This window comes from Schistocerca gregaria, chromosome 10 (assembly GCF_023897955.1).
Source record: "Schistocerca gregaria isolate iqSchGreg1 chromosome 10, iqSchGreg1.2, whole genome shotgun sequence".
In the NCBI taxonomy this organism is placed as follows: Eukaryota; Metazoa; Arthropoda; class Insecta; order Orthoptera; family Acrididae; genus Schistocerca; species Schistocerca gregaria.
In genome coordinates this window covers 121,738,055-121,753,674 of record NC_064929.1, presented here as the reverse complement: position 1 = coordinate 121,753,674, position 15,620 = coordinate 121,738,055, and the positions used below count along the sequence as shown (strand labels likewise).

At 43.5% G+C, this 15,620-nt stretch overlaps 1 protein-coding gene across 1 annotated transcript in view; it reads right to left on the bottom strand.

The window, feature by feature from the left end:
• The window catches only part of LOC126293608 (uncharacterized), a 182,317-nt gene that overhangs the window by 16,660 nt on the left and 150,037 nt on the right, over window positions 1-15,620 (bottom strand). Inside the window, exon 4 of the mRNA XM_049986892.1 lies at window positions 10,717-10,934. Coding sequence (XP_049842849.1) covers window positions 10,717-10,934 — 218 coding nt within the window. The remainder of the gene's footprint in view (window positions 1-10,716; window positions 10,935-15,620) is intronic.

Sequence of the window (15,620 nt, the reverse complement as noted above, 5' to 3'; positions counted from 1 at the left end):
ATGGTATAGGTTATTGTTAGTCAGGGCCATGCTTTTGTAGGGATTATTGAAAGTCAGATTGCGTTGCGCTAAGAATATTGTGTGTCAGTGTAGTGAATGTCTCAGTGCGTTCAGTTTTGCTCATCTGTTTGAAAATCAAATAACGTAGAGGTTTTCAAGCACTGTCATTTATAAAAAATTTCTAAGGGTATGTTTCAAGTTTAAGGGAATATAGTAGCCAGTAGGAATCAAACTGGAGAGTGCAGTAGAAGAGGAATATGAGCATATAAAGAAGGCCGTAGATGAAGCAGTAAAAGAAGCCCTTGGAGAATATGAGAAGATGAAGCCAGTTTGGTGGAATGCAGGAATAGCCTAGATGATTGAAAGGAAAAAAAGCTTATTTGGCGTTCGTGAATATGAATGAATGTGACAGAACAGATAAATATACTATATTAAATACAGAACTAAAAAGAGGAGTCTTAAAAGGGAAAAACAAGACGTGGGAAAAAAAGATGTGAATATGTAGAAAAGATGACTGGTTGCGCTCCTAGTGTTGAGACATGGAAAACAATCAAGTCAGTACGAGTGTCAACTAGTGACAAGTTACAGCATAACAACATTAGTCACGCATTTTAAGGATTTATTCCAGGAGCATCGGACTGAATTTTCATATAGTAGTGAGGTGAAGACGCCATTAGAAAAGTTATGGAGAATAGACATAAAATTTCAAAAAATGGTTCAAATGGCTCTGAGCACTATGGAACTCAACTGCTTAGCTCATCAGTCCCCTAGAACTTAGAACTACTTAAACCTAACCAACCTGACATCACACACATCCATGCCCGAGGCAGGATTGGAACCTGCGACCGTAGCAGTCGCACGGTTCCGGACTGGGCGCCTAGAACCGCGAGACCACCGCGGCCGGCATAAAATCTCTTCAACAAGGTTATGAGGAACTGTAAGATGAAGAAGGCAATCCAGAGATAGTGATGTTTGGTCCACTCCACCGAAATTGTTGGAGACGCTAAGGAGGATATCCGAAATAGCATCAAATGGAGCTGTTCCATCAGAATGGACGAGATGTTACATAACAGCAGTGCATAAGAAAGGGGGACGTAATGAGCCATAGGGGATTGGCAGTGACCCCTTTCGTTATGAGATTCTACTCGAAGGTATTGTAATATCTGGCAGAGAAAGAAACAAATCACAAGCAGCTAGATGACCAAGCAGGATTCGGCGTAGGAGGATCGAACAAACATGAATCATGAACCATGAACCATGGACCTTGCCGTTGGTGGGGAGGCTTGCGTGCCTCAGTGACACAGATAGCCGTACCGTAGGTACAACCACAACGGAAGGGTATCTGTTGAGAGGCCAGACAAACGTGTGGTTCCTGAAGAGGGGCAGCAGCCTTTTCAGTAGTTGCAAGGGCAACAGTCTGGATGATTGACTGATCTGGCCTTGTAACAATAAGCAAAACGTCCTCGCTGTGTTGGTACTACGAACGGCCGCCAGGAACACCTTCAACTGTTCCACTGTCAGCCATCTTGTTTTTACACCTCCAGCTGTTCCACTGCCAGCCATGTTTTGTTTTTATAGCTGATAAACAGTGAAACAGGGAGTGACAGTGACAGTGGCAGTGGCAACTCAATATTCAGTGTTTGACAGTGATGAAGACGAAAAAAGAGTAAGTGAAACACCATGTTCAAAATGGTTCAAATGGCTCTGAGCACTATGGGACTTAACATCTTAGGTCATCAGTCCCCTAGAACTTAGAACTACTTAAACCTAACTAACCTAAGGACATCACACACATCCATGCCCGAGGCAGGATTCGAACCTGCGACCGTAGCAGTCCCGCGGTTCCGGACTGCAGGGCGTAGAACCGCGAGACCACCGCGGCCGGCAAACACCATGTAAATAGACACTCACACACACACACACACACACACACACACACACACACACACACACACACACACACACACACACATAGAATTAAATAATTTCAGGCATAAGAATAACATAGTTCTTCAAATCGTAATTTTGGCTTAAACAATTTATCTACTTCAAGGTATAAGTGGTTGCAGATGACAAACTGTCAGTCATTGTAGAAACACAAGACGTCAGAAAAACCACACCAGGTGATAAAAAGGTATGGATTTTCATAATTTATGTGTTTTTACAAATATCTATAATTACATTTTTTTAAAACTAATAGCTACATGTATACAAAACAACAAAGAACGTTCTTTATCTTTAACAGATGGATAATAAAAGCCCACTGAGGATGCTGCAACTGCAGTGAAACATGTTTGGGTTATAAAACAAAACTGTGTTTTGCTAAAGGCGGACCCTATCCAAAAACATATATAATGTATGGAAGTGAAACTTGGATGATAAATAGTTTGGACAAGAAGAGAATAGAAGCTTTCGAAATGTGGTGCTACAGAAGAATGTTGAAGATTGGATGGGTAGATCACATAGGTAATGAGGAAGTATCCAATAGGATAGGGGAGAAGAGAAGTTTGTGGCACAACTTGACCAGAAAAAGGGATCGGTTGGTAGGACATGTTTTGAGGCATCAAGGGATCACCAATTTAGTATTGGAGGGTAGCGTGGAGGGTAAAAATCATTGAGGGAGACCAAAGATGAATACACTAAGCAGATTCAGAAGGATGTAGGTTGCAATAGGTACTGTGAGATGAAGAAGCTTGCGCAGGATAGAGTAGCATGGAGAGGTGCATCAATCCAGTCTCAGGACTGAAAACCACAACAACAACAACACTGACTAGAGAGACATGTTGCATTGGTTGACGCAGAGAAAGTATTTGATAATGTACCCACCAACAAACTGTGGAAAAAATTATTAAGAGACAGATGTAGATCAAAGTTCTCTAAAGGCTGTTAGGGAATTATGTGAAAATAAGAAAGTGAGAGTAAAGATTGGGAATGGTAGGACAGAATAATTCGAGGTGAGCGAGAGTCTCCGCCAGAGATGTGGGTCGTCACCGACCTTCTATAACCTGTATCTAGGAGCAATCCTGCAAACTTGGCATAGAGAAAGACATGTTATGATAGCGACAGTAGAGGACAGCAAGATAGTTAGCATGTATTTTACAGATGATCAGACTGTACTATGAGAAGATGAAGACGCTTCGAGCTATCTGGCGAGAAAGCTTAAAAAACAATACAATATGATTGGCCATAAGATGAACATTTAGAAGTATGGGTTCTTGGCTGGGTACAGACCGAGCTAGGTTAATAATTGGCTCCTTTTACCGACCTTTCGACTCAGCAGCATTAGTGGTAGAACAACTGAGAGAAAATCTGGGATACGTTTCACATAAATTTTCTCATCGTGTTTTAATGTTAGGTGGAGATTTCAGTTTACCAGACATAGACTGGGCCTCTCAGCTGTTTAGGTCGGGTGGTACGGGAAAGAGCATCGAGTGACATTATACTGAGTGCACTACCTCGAGCAATTAAACAGAGAACCGACTCGTGGAGATAACATCTTGGACCTAATGATAACAAACAGACCCGAACTTTTCGACTCTGTAACCGCAGAACAGGGAATCAGTGATCATAAGGCCGTTGCAGCATCCCTCAATATGGAAGTAAATAGGAATTTAAAAAAAATGAAGGAAGGTTTATCTGTTTAGCAAGAGTAATAGAAGGCAGATTTCAGACTACCTAGCAGATCAAAACGAAAATATCTATTCCGACACTGACAATGTTGAGTGTTTATGGAAAAAAGTTGAAGGCAATCGTAAAATGCGTTTTAGACAGGCACGTACCGACTAAAAGTGTGAGGGACGGGAAAAACCCACCGTGGTTCAACAACAAAGTTAGGTTCAAAATATGGTTCAAATGGCTCTGAGCATTGTGGGAATTAACATATGAGGTCATCAGTCCCCTAGAACGAAGAACTACGTGAACCTAGCTAGCCAAAGGACATCAGACACATCCATGCACGAGGCATGATTCGAACCTGCGACCTTAGCAGTCGCGCGGTTCCGGACTGAAGCGCCTAGAACCGCTCGACCACCGCGGCCGGCAACAAAGTTACGAAACTACTGTGAAAGCAAAGAGAGCTTCACTGCAAGTTTAAACACAGCCAGAACCTCTCAGACAAACAGAACCTAAACGGCGTCAAAGTTAGCGAAAGGAGGGCTATGCGTGAAGCGTTCAGTGAATTCGAAAGTAAAATTCTATGTACCGCCTTGACTGAAAATCCTAGGAAGTTCTGGTCTTACGTTAAATCAGTAAGTGGCTCGAAACATCATATCCAGACACTCTGGGATGATGATGGAATTGAAACAGATGGTGGCACGCGTAAAGCTAAAATGCTTAACACCTGTTTCCAAAGCTGTTTCACAGAGGAAGACCACACTGCAGTTCCTTCTCTAAATCCTCGCACAACCGAAAAATTGGCCTGTCCCAGGAATAGAAAAGCAACTGGGAATACTCAACAGAGGAAAGTCCACTGGTCCTGACGGGATATCAATTCGATTCTACACAGAGTACGCGAAAGAACTTGCCCCCCCCCCCCCCCCCCTTCTAACAGCCGTTTACCGCAAGTCTCTAGAGGAATAGAAGGTTCCAAATGATTGGAAAAGAGCACAGGTAGTCCCAGTCTTCAAGAAGAGTTGTCGACCAGATGTGCAGAACTATAAACCTATATCTGTCACGTCGATCTGTTGTAGAATTTTAGAACATGTTTTATGCTCGCCTGTTACGTCGTTTCGGGAAACCCAGAATCTACTCTGTAGGAATCGACATGGATTCCGGAAACAGCGATCATGTGAGACCCAACTCGCTTTATTTGTTCATGGGACCCATTAAATATTAGATACAGACTCCCAGGCATATGCTATTTTCCTTGACTTCCAGAAGGCGTTCGATACAGTTCCGCGCTGTCGCCCGATAAACAAAGTAAGAGCCTACGGAATATCAGACCAGCTGTGTGGCTGGATTGAAGAGTTTTTAACAAACTGAACACAGCATGTTGTTCACAATAGAAAGACGTCTACAGGCGTTAAAGTAACCTCTGGCGTGTCACAGGGAAGTGTTATGGGACCATTGCTTTTCACAATATGTATATGTATATATATATTGTGAAAAGCAATGGTATATATATATATGAACTAGTAGATAGTGTCGGAAGTTCCATGCGGCATTTCGCGGATAATGCTGTAGTATACAGAGAAGATGCAGCATTAGAATACTGTAGTGAAATGTAGGAAGATCTGCAGCGGATAGGCACTTGGTGCAGGGAGTGGCAACTGACCCTTAACATAGACAAATGTAATGTACCGCGAATACATAGAAAGAAGGATCCTTTATTGTATGATTATATGGTAGCGGAACAAACAGTGTTAGCAGTTACTTCTGCAAATTATCTGGGAGTATGCGTGCGGTACGATTTGAAATGGAATGATCATATAAAATTAATTGTTGGTAAGGCGGGTGCCAGGTTGAGATTCACTGGCAGAGTCCTTAGAAAATTTAGTCCATCAACAAAGGAGGTTGCTTACAAAACACTCGTTCGACCTATACTTGAGTATTGCTCATCAGTGTGGGATCCATACCAGATAGGGTTGACGGAGGAGGTAGAGAAGATCCAAAGAAGAGCGGCGCGTTTCGTCACAGGGTTATTTGGTAACTGTGATAGCGTTACGGAGATGTTTAACAAACTCAAGTGGCAAGACTCTGCAAGAGAGGAGCTCTGCATCGCGGTGTAGCTTGCTGTCCAGGTTTCGAGAGGGTTCGTTCCTGGATGAGGTATCGAATTTATTTCTTCCCCTTATTTATACCTCCCGAGGAGATCACGAATGTAAAATTAGAGAGATTGGAGCGCGCACGGAGGCTTTCAGACAGTCGTACTTCCCGCGAACCATACGCGACTGGAACAGAAATGGGAGGTAATGACAGTGGCACGAGAAGTGCCCTACGCCAGACACTGTTGGGTCGCTTGCAGAGTATAAATGTAGTTGGCGATGGAGAAATAATTTTAGGTGTAGAAAGGGCAAAACATCTTCAGGTATTATTTAATAAACAGGGCACAAGCAATGATAAAATCACTAGCAGGATTAATAAACGACGAACTGTAACAAGGACAATGGTCTGTGTTCTTTGAGGAAAAAGATTAGAGAACGAGAGTGCAGAGTTGTATGGAGCAGAAATCTGGGATGTTAGCAAAAGAAGCATAAACTACTTGCCACTGAGATGAAATACGATACTCAGGCTTTACTACAGGACAGGATAAGGATGTTATCCGACAAAGGATGAAAATGAATAGTGGTATCTGTGACGACATCCTACAAAAGCAGCGGATGCGGTTCGGCCCTGTGACTAGGATGAATGGAGACAGGGTACGTAATAGTGTACTACGATGGATACTATCTCAGCGGACGCAAATGACAAAATGGCCCACGATGCAAATGGTAAAATGATGTGGAGGATGCAGTGGTAGCAAAGATTATGAACGTTCAGGAAAGTCAAGACAGAAGGAGAAGGCGACAGGGTGGGGATAAACGGCTCCAGACGTAGTAAGTTTGCAAGAAGAAGAACAAGAAGAGAAATAAAAAGAAGTAACTTGATCTCTGGATTCCTTTTTTTTTTACTGATCTCTTGTTTGAGAGAATAATTTAATTAATATTTTGTATGTAATATTTGTGTTTCAAATCGATCTGTTCATTCAGAATTTCTTGGGGGTGATTGTGTGTGTGTGTGAATATATCTCGATTTCTTTAAGAATACTCATTAGTGGTTATTTTTGTGCAGTGTGTAAAATCTCGACCGTTGTATACCTCGCTGTTGTCAAATCATGGAAGAAAGTTGCTGGTTTAATGTCACTCTCATTAATGTGTTATCGGCATCAAATATTAAAATTCCGTCCTGACTGACATATACAGAATTTTTCACATATTTACAATGAATTTTATATATGCCTGTATATTGTTTTGGCTTTGTTTGTCCTGAGCGTAGTAGTGTTCGAATATTGAGTGGTGTCTCTATACAAATTTTGTATTAGTTTGCTTCAGTACTGCGCTAATTGTGTGAGGTAGATGCGTAGCACGTATGTTGTTTTGTTGGTGATTCTCTTCTAAGAAGTATTGTATAGGCTTAGTGCGGGCATCATAAAGTTATGCGGCAATTTTAGGATCAAAACTATTTCGTTCTGCAACGTGTTTTAGAATTTGTAATTCTTTTTGTATGATGTCTCGCTCCAAAAGAAAAATTAATTAATCGCGATAGCATCAAAATATACTTTCATTTTAGATTTTGGGTGACAGGAATGTGCTTTACTTTTGTTTCCTGTTGTGGTCGGTTTCAGATAAATCTCAAATTTGTATGCATAATAGGTGTTTTCTATGGTCAAATCCAGGTAATTTATTGTTTTGTTATCTTGTAATTCTGTACTGAGCTTTATTTTGGGGAGCAAATTGTTGAGAACATCCTGCATTGTTTGGGTGTCTTCGCTATTTCCATCCATTAACATCAGCGTTTCATCAAAATATCTATAGTAGTACACGATTTTGGTGGTTTTTCTCTTTCTGGCGCGAAAGAATTTTACTTCTAAAATAATTTTTAAAAATGTAAGCTTCTAAGCCTGCGATCCTGCGTTCCATTGAACTGAAAGTAATTTTGTTTCACTATTAAGTTTAATAACTAAACGATCTCACTGAGGTCACAAAATTTTCAGTCCATCAGTCTACACACTCAGATAATTTGTAGAAATAGTAGCCATTTGGTATGTTTTTAATTTGCTTTTGAACCGGTAGGGACTGCCAGTTTCACACTTTCTGTTGAGAGGCAGCTTGTTGAGCATCTTTCCAACAGCTTACGTAACTCCTTTCTGAATACTCGTCAGAGGGCAAAGTCTTCATTAGAATTATTTCTCTGCTATTGCGACTGTGCGTATCACAGTTCAGTAGAGACCGATTTTTTCGTGGTCAAGAAGCAAATATTAAACGGGTAGTTAGTGTAAGTCTCCTTTACTACTTTAAGTGCCTCTTTTCCTAATCTAATTCCCTCAGCATCACCCGACTTAATTCGACTACATTCTATTATCCTCGTTTTGCTTTTGTTGTTGTTCATCTTATACCCTCCTTTCAAGACACTATCCATTCCGTTCAACTGCTCTTCCAAGTCCTGTGCTGTCTCTGATAGAATTACAATGTAATCGGCGAACCTCAAAGTTTTTATTCCTTCTCCATGGATTTTAATACCTACTCCGAATTTTTCTTTCGTTTCCTTTACTGCTTGCTCAATATACAGATTGAATAATATCAGGAAGAGGCTACAACCCTGTCTCACCCCCTTCCCAACCAATGCTTCACTTTCATGCCCTTCGAGTCTTATAACTGCCATCTGGTTTCTGTACAAATTGTAAATAGCCTTTAGCCTTTCGCTCCCTGTATTTTACCCCTGCCACCTTTAGAATTTAAAAGAGAGTATTTCAGTCAACATTATCAAAAGCTTGTTCCAAGACTACAAATGCTACAAAAGTAGGATTTGCCTTTCCTTAATCTTTCTTCTAAGATAAATAGTAAGGTCAGTACAGCCAAACGTGTTCCAATATTTCTACGGAATCCAAACTGATCTTCCCAGAGGACGACTTCTACTAGTTTTTTCATTCGTCTGTAAAGAATTCGCGTTAGTATTTTGCAGCTGTGACCTATCAGACGGATAGTTCGGAAATTTTCACATCTGTCAACACCTGCTTTCTTTGGAATTGGAATTATTATATTCTTCTTGAAGTCTGAGGGTATTTCGCCTGTCTCATACATCTTGCGCACCAGATGGTAGAGGTTTGTCAGAACTGGCTCTCCCAAGGCCTTCTAATGGAATGTTGTCTACTCCCGGGGCCTTGTTTCGACTCAGGTCATTCAAGATGATGTAAAAATTGGCCTGTGTAAAAAATGAGACTTTGAACGTGCGCTGATGACTGTGCAAACAACCATAAGAGGGGGATTTGCCTCTCGTGACATCTAGTGGCCATTCCGCATTACACAGGGATGTCGAGATACTTTTGATCCGATAGTGTACTCCACATGTAGATGAAGAGGTAGGAGGTGAGTCCATTCCATTCCCACTAAAACTGTCCCCCTCACACAATGCTCTAACATTCTGCGTGGTGTCTGTTTGTTCTATGTATAGCGTGTCTCCATACCACTTTCGCGCAACGACGCTCTGAGCGTGTTTTTAGGGAATTGACTAGTCTGAACCTGGGACCTGTTGCTGGTAAGGAGGCGCCAGACCACACATGGCATGTAGAGTTCAGAAGAGTTCAGTGAGACTAACGATGATATGATCAAATACTTAATGATTTCAGCGTCAGCTGCACTGCACTCCCTGTACTCTAAAAGAATCTTAATACTAACTGAATTTAGTGGAAGGGGTTCAAGACTTTCATATTTTTAGTTAGCTGGTAAAGTAACGTCGAAAAAGCATTTAAGTTTACCATTGGAAATTTTATTCTACTCACAAAACATCGTTTATAAATTGCACTATTGATAAAAGGATATGTTTTAATACAGGATGGTAAAAGCCAACTGCGTTCAACAAAAATGTGAACGAATATTCCCTGAATGGATTTCCAAGTTCTACAATGGATCGAAGGATTACCTATGCCATATCAAATCTATAATCTAGGTATAAATTAAGTTTCACAAGAGAGAAAACTATCAAAACGGTCTACAGTGACCCTCAATTATCTTTAATTACTTATCTAACTTGTCGTAAATTACAGTGGCTGATGTTGCTTCTCAATAACTATATAACAGAAAAACCATCACGTTTCAGATTTATACTTCAAGTAGCAAATGTGAACACCATGAGCTTTAATTGACGATCAACACTAGTATTACGCAAAAAGGGGGTGTAACAGATGAGACTTCTGCAGTTCTGAGTGAAGCCTTATGCGCTGTTATGCGGCATCGCGTGCGTTCATTACCTTGTCGGTGTTCGTCAGGGGGCGGCGGGCAGCACAGCTCCGCTCACCTCGCTGTCTTGGAAGCAACTCTCCTCCTAACTACAGTTTACCGAAGTTAGTTTAAAAAAAACTATCTGGCTGTGTTTTCATCTGACCAATCAAGGTCTCAATGTTAACCTTATGCTCCGCCTACAAAAATTCTGTCTGTCCAATGAGAAACGTTATACTTTTCGTGGTGGGGCAATGTTTTTGAAGTTTGCAACGTAACAGAGACGCGAAAAAATCTCAGGCTAAAACTTGCCGGTGGAGTGACCCTTTTTGTGTCATCGCAAGATCTATACTGTTCTTCTGGAGGGCTGTAGCTTTTAACATGAACTGGTGGGGGGGTGGTCATAGTGTAACAGAGACGCGAAAAAGTCTCACACTAAAACTTGCGGGTGATGTGGCCCTAGTGGTTAGCTGGCGACGTGGGTGTCCAGTCCGTCCCTTATCGTAGGGCCTTCTAGCTTAACACGGTTCTGCTCTCGGCTTCTGTTCTCGTTTCTCCCCTCGGAACTGCGTCTGTCTCATGGTGGGAAGGTACAACATGCATTTAGGCATTCTTGTGTTAGTCTGTGGTATTCCATTTGCTCACTCGTTATTCGTATTACTTTGGTTAATTTAATGTCATGATTTATTCGGAGCTATGTGACATCCGACAGGATTTGCTTATCATGTCAGGGTTTTCTTAGAAGGTATTGGATTTGACTGACGCCTTACAATGCAGTTATTTGAAGGAAGGGTAGGCGCATTACCTCGAAGTCCTCGGTGGATCCGGCCTGGTTCTTGTAGAAGAAGTGCGCCGCCACGAAGTGTTCCAGCAGGACTCCATAGCGGGGATCCACCTGCTTCTTTGTCTCCAAAATCGCGGGAAGGGTGTCCCTGCCAGCGACCACTCGCCCGGCGTAGAAGCCGTCGCTGACCATCACCGAAGGCTCTGTGTGGGCCAGCCTTGTCTTCGTCCAGTAGTACTCTGCTCGCATACACATACAGCAAGTAAAACTTTAGCGCCAAACTATCACGATCAGTGAATTACAACATTACAATGAAATTGTCATCAAGACTTTTGTCTTTGTCCATGATAATGATGGAATCTGAGGAAATGAAAAATTTCCCATAGCCAGGACTTGAATCCAGGTCCACTTGTTCACTATGCAGGAACGCCGACCATTACGAGGTGCATTCAAGTTCTATGGCCTCCGATTTTTTTTCTAATTAACTACTCACCCGAAATCGATGTAACTGGCGTTACTTCTCGACGTAATCGCCCTGCAGACGTACACATTTTTCAAAACGCTGACGCCATGATTCCATGGCAGCGGCGACGGCTTCTTTAGGAGTCTGTTTCGACCGCTTGAAAATCGCTGGGGCAATAGCAACACGGCTGGTGAATGTGTAGCCACGGAGAGTGTCTTTCATTGTTGGAAAAAGCCAAAAGTCACTAGGAGCCAGGTCTGGTGAGTAGGTAGCATGAGGAATCACTTCAAAGTTGTTATCACGAAGAAACTGTTGCGTAACGTTAGCTCGATGTGCGGGTGCGTTGTCTTGGTGAAACAGCACACGTGCAGCCCTTCCCGGACGTTTTTGTAGGAGTGCAGGAAGGAATTTGTTCTTCAAACATATTCGTAGGATGTACATGTTTCCGTAGTGCCCTTCGGAATGCAATGGGTAAGGATTACGCCATCGCTGTCCCAGAACATGGACACCATTATTTTTTCAGCACTGGCGGTTAACCCGAAATTTTTTTGGTGGCGGTGAATCTGTGTGCCTCCATTGAGCTGACTGGAGTTTTGTTTCTGGATTGAACAATGGCATCCACGTCCCATCCATTGTCACAACCGATGAAAAGAAAGTCCCATTCGTGCTGTCGTTGCGCGTCAACATTGCTTGGCAACATGCCACACGGGCAGCCGTGTGGTCGTCCGTCAGCATTCGTGGCACCCACGTGGATGACACTTTTCGCATTTTCAGGTCGTCATGCAGGATTGTGTGCACAGAACCCACAGAAATGCCAAATCCGGAGGCGATCTGTTCAACAGTCATTCCGCGATCTCCGAAAACAATTCTCTCCACTTTCTCGATCATGTCGTCAGACCGGCTTGTGCGAGCCCGAGGTTGTTTCGGTTTGTTGTCACACGATGTTCTGCCTTCATTAAACTGTCGCACCCACGAACGCACTTTCTACACATTCATAACTCCATCACCACGTGTCTCCTTCAACTGTCGATGAATTTCAATTGGTTTTACACCACGCAAATTCAGAAAACGAATGATTGCACGCTGTTCAAGTAAGGAAAACGTCGCCATTTTAAGTATTTAAAACAGTTCTCATTCTCGCCGCTGGCGGTAAAATTCCATCTGCCGTACGGTGCTGCCATCTCTGGGACGTATTGACAATGAATGCAGCATCAATTCAAAACAATGGTCATGCTTCTATCTGTTTCCAGTCCGGAGAAAAAAAATCGGAGGCCTTAGAACTTGAATGCACCTCGTACACCAGCACAGCACTAGACATAACACTACTCACGGCGATTGCCCTTCCTGCTAAAAATGATGCTCTAAGAAGGAGAAAATAATTCAAGTTTGTGCTGGGGAGAGCATCGGAAATGGGTACTTCATGCAGCAATGTCACCCACAGTGGTATGGTGGTAAAGTAGTTGGCATTATTGCCTATTAAACAAGGAGGTCTGAGTTAAACCCCAGCTGTAGCACAAACCTTATTTCTTTATATTCCATCATCATAGTAAATTACAATCATCTAATCTGAGAGCAAGCAGTTATTCCTCCAAAACATCAGCTACCTCTGGAGAAAAAGGACATTTTGGAAATTGGTCATTGACTTATTATGAATTTTTTGTTTATTTATGACACAATCAGTAACACAGTCTTAACCAGCTGTATATACAGGGTGTTACAAAAAGGTACAGCCAAACTTTCAGGAAACATTCCTCACACACAAATAAAGAAAAGTTGTTATGTGGACATGTGTCCAGAAACGCATACTTTCCATGTTACAGCTCATTTTAGTTTCGTCAGTATGTACTGTACTTCCTCGATTCACCACAAATTGGCCCAATTGAAGGAAGGTAATGTTGACTTCAGTGCCTGTGTTGACATGCGAGTCATTGCTCTACAGTACCAGCATCAAGCACATCAGTACGTAGCATCAACAGGTTAGTGTTCATAACGAATGTGGTTTTGCAGTCAGTGCAATGTTTACAAATGTGGAGTTGACAGATGCCCATTTGATGTATGGATTAGTATATATATATATATATATATATATATATATATATATATATACTCCTGGAAATGGAAAAAAGAACACATTGACACCGGTGTGTCAGACCCACCATACTTGCTCCGGACACTGCGAGAGGGCTGTACAAGCAATGATCACACGCACGGCACAGCGGACACACCAGGAAACGTGGTGTTGGCCGTCGAATGGCGCTAGCTGCGCAGCATTTGTGCACCGCCGCCGTCAGTGTCAGCCAGTTTGCCGTGGCATACGGAGCTCCATCGCAGTCTTTAACACTGGTAGCATGCCGCGACAGCGTGGACGTGAAACGTATGTGCAGTTGACAGACTTTGAGCGAGGGCGTATAGTGGGCATGCGGGAGGCCGGGTGGACGTACCGCCGAATTGCTCAACACGTGGGGCGTGAGGTCTCCACAGTACATCGATGTTGTCGCCATTGGTCGGCGGAAGCTGCACGTGGCCGTCGACCTGGGACCGGACCGCAGCGACGCACGGATGCATGCCAAGACCGTAGGATCCTACGCAGTGCCGTAGGGGACCGCACCGCCACTTCCCAGCAAATTAGGGACACCGTTGCTCCTGGGGTATCGGCGAGGACCATTCGCAACCGTCTCCATGAAGCTGGGCTACGGTCCCGCACATCGTTAGGCCGTCTTCCGCTCACGCCCCAACATCGTGCAGCCCGCCTCCAGTGGTGTCGCGACAGGCGTGAATGGAGGGACGAATGGAGACGTGTCGTCTTCAGCGATGAGAGTCGCTTCTGCCTTGGTGCCAATGATGGTCGTATGCGTGTTTGGCGCCGTGCAGGTGAGCGCCACAGTCAAGACTGCATACGACCGAGGCACACAGGGCCAACACCCGGCATCATGGTGTGAGGAGCGACCTTCTACACTGGCCGTACACCTCTAGTGATCGGCGAGGGAACACTGAATAGTGCACGGTACATCCAAACCGTCATCGAACCCATCGTTCTACCATTCCTAGACCGGCAAGGGAACTTGCTGTTCCAACAGGACAATGCACGTCCGCATGTATCCCGTGCCACCCAACGTGCTCTAGAAGCTGTAAGTCAACTACCCTGGCCAGCAAGATCTCCGGATCTGTCCCCCATTGAGCATGTTTGGGACTGGATGAAGCGTCGTCTCACGCGGTCTGCACGTGCAGCACGAACGCTGGTCCAACTGAGGCGCCAGGTGTAAATGGCATGGCAAGCCGTTCCACAGGACTACATCCAGCATCTCTACGATCGTCTCCATGGGAGAATAGCAGCCTGTATTGCTGCGAAAGGTGGATATACACTGTACTAGTGCCGACATTGTGCATGCTCTGTTGCCTGTGTCTATGTGCCTGTGATTGTGTCAGTGTGATCATGTGATGTATCTGACTCCAGGAATGTGTCAATAAAGTTTCCCCTTCCTGAGACAATGAATTCACGGTGTTCTTATTTCAATTTCCAGGAGTGCATATATCACGAAATAAGCATCGAATGAAAAAACTACAAAGAAAAAAACTCATATAGCTTGAAGGGGAAAACCAGATGGCGTTATCGTTGGCTCGCTAGATGGCGCTGCCATTGATGAAACAGACATCAACTGCGTTTTAAAAAAAATAGGAACCCCATTTGTATTACATATTCGTGTAGTAAGTACATAAATATGAATTAATTAATTGGACCACTCTTTTCGATTCATGATAGATTGCGCTTAACAGCCAAAAAAGTATAAGTACGTGGTATCACGTAACATTCCGCCAGTGCGGACGGCATTTGCTTCGTGATACATTACCCGTGGTAAAATGGACCGCTTACCAATTGCGCAAAAAATCGATATCGTGTTGATGAATGGCTATTGTAATGAAAACACCCAAAGGGAATGTGCTATGTATGCTGCTCGGTATCCTGGACGACATCATCCAAGTGTCCAGACCGTTCGCCAGATAGTTACGTTATTTAAGGAAACATGAAGTGTTCAGCCACATGTGAAACCTCAACCACGACCTGCAAGAAATGATGATCTCCAAGTAGGTGTTTTAGCTGCTGTCGCGGCTAATCCGCACATCAGTAGCAGACAAGTTTCCCGAGAATGGGGAATCGCAAAAACGTCGGTGTTGAGAATGCTACATCAACAACGACAGCACCCGTACCATATTTCTATGCACCACGAATTGCGTGCCGACGACTTTGAACGTCGTGTACAGTTCTGCCACTGGCCACGACAGAAATTACGGGACGATGACAGATTTTTTGCACGCGTTCTATCTAGCGGCGAAGCGTCATTCAGCGACAGCGGTAACGTAAACCGTCATAATATGCACTATTGGGCAACGGAAAATCCACGATGGCTGCAACAACTGGAACATCAGCGACCTTGGCGGGTTGATGTATGATCCGGCATTATGG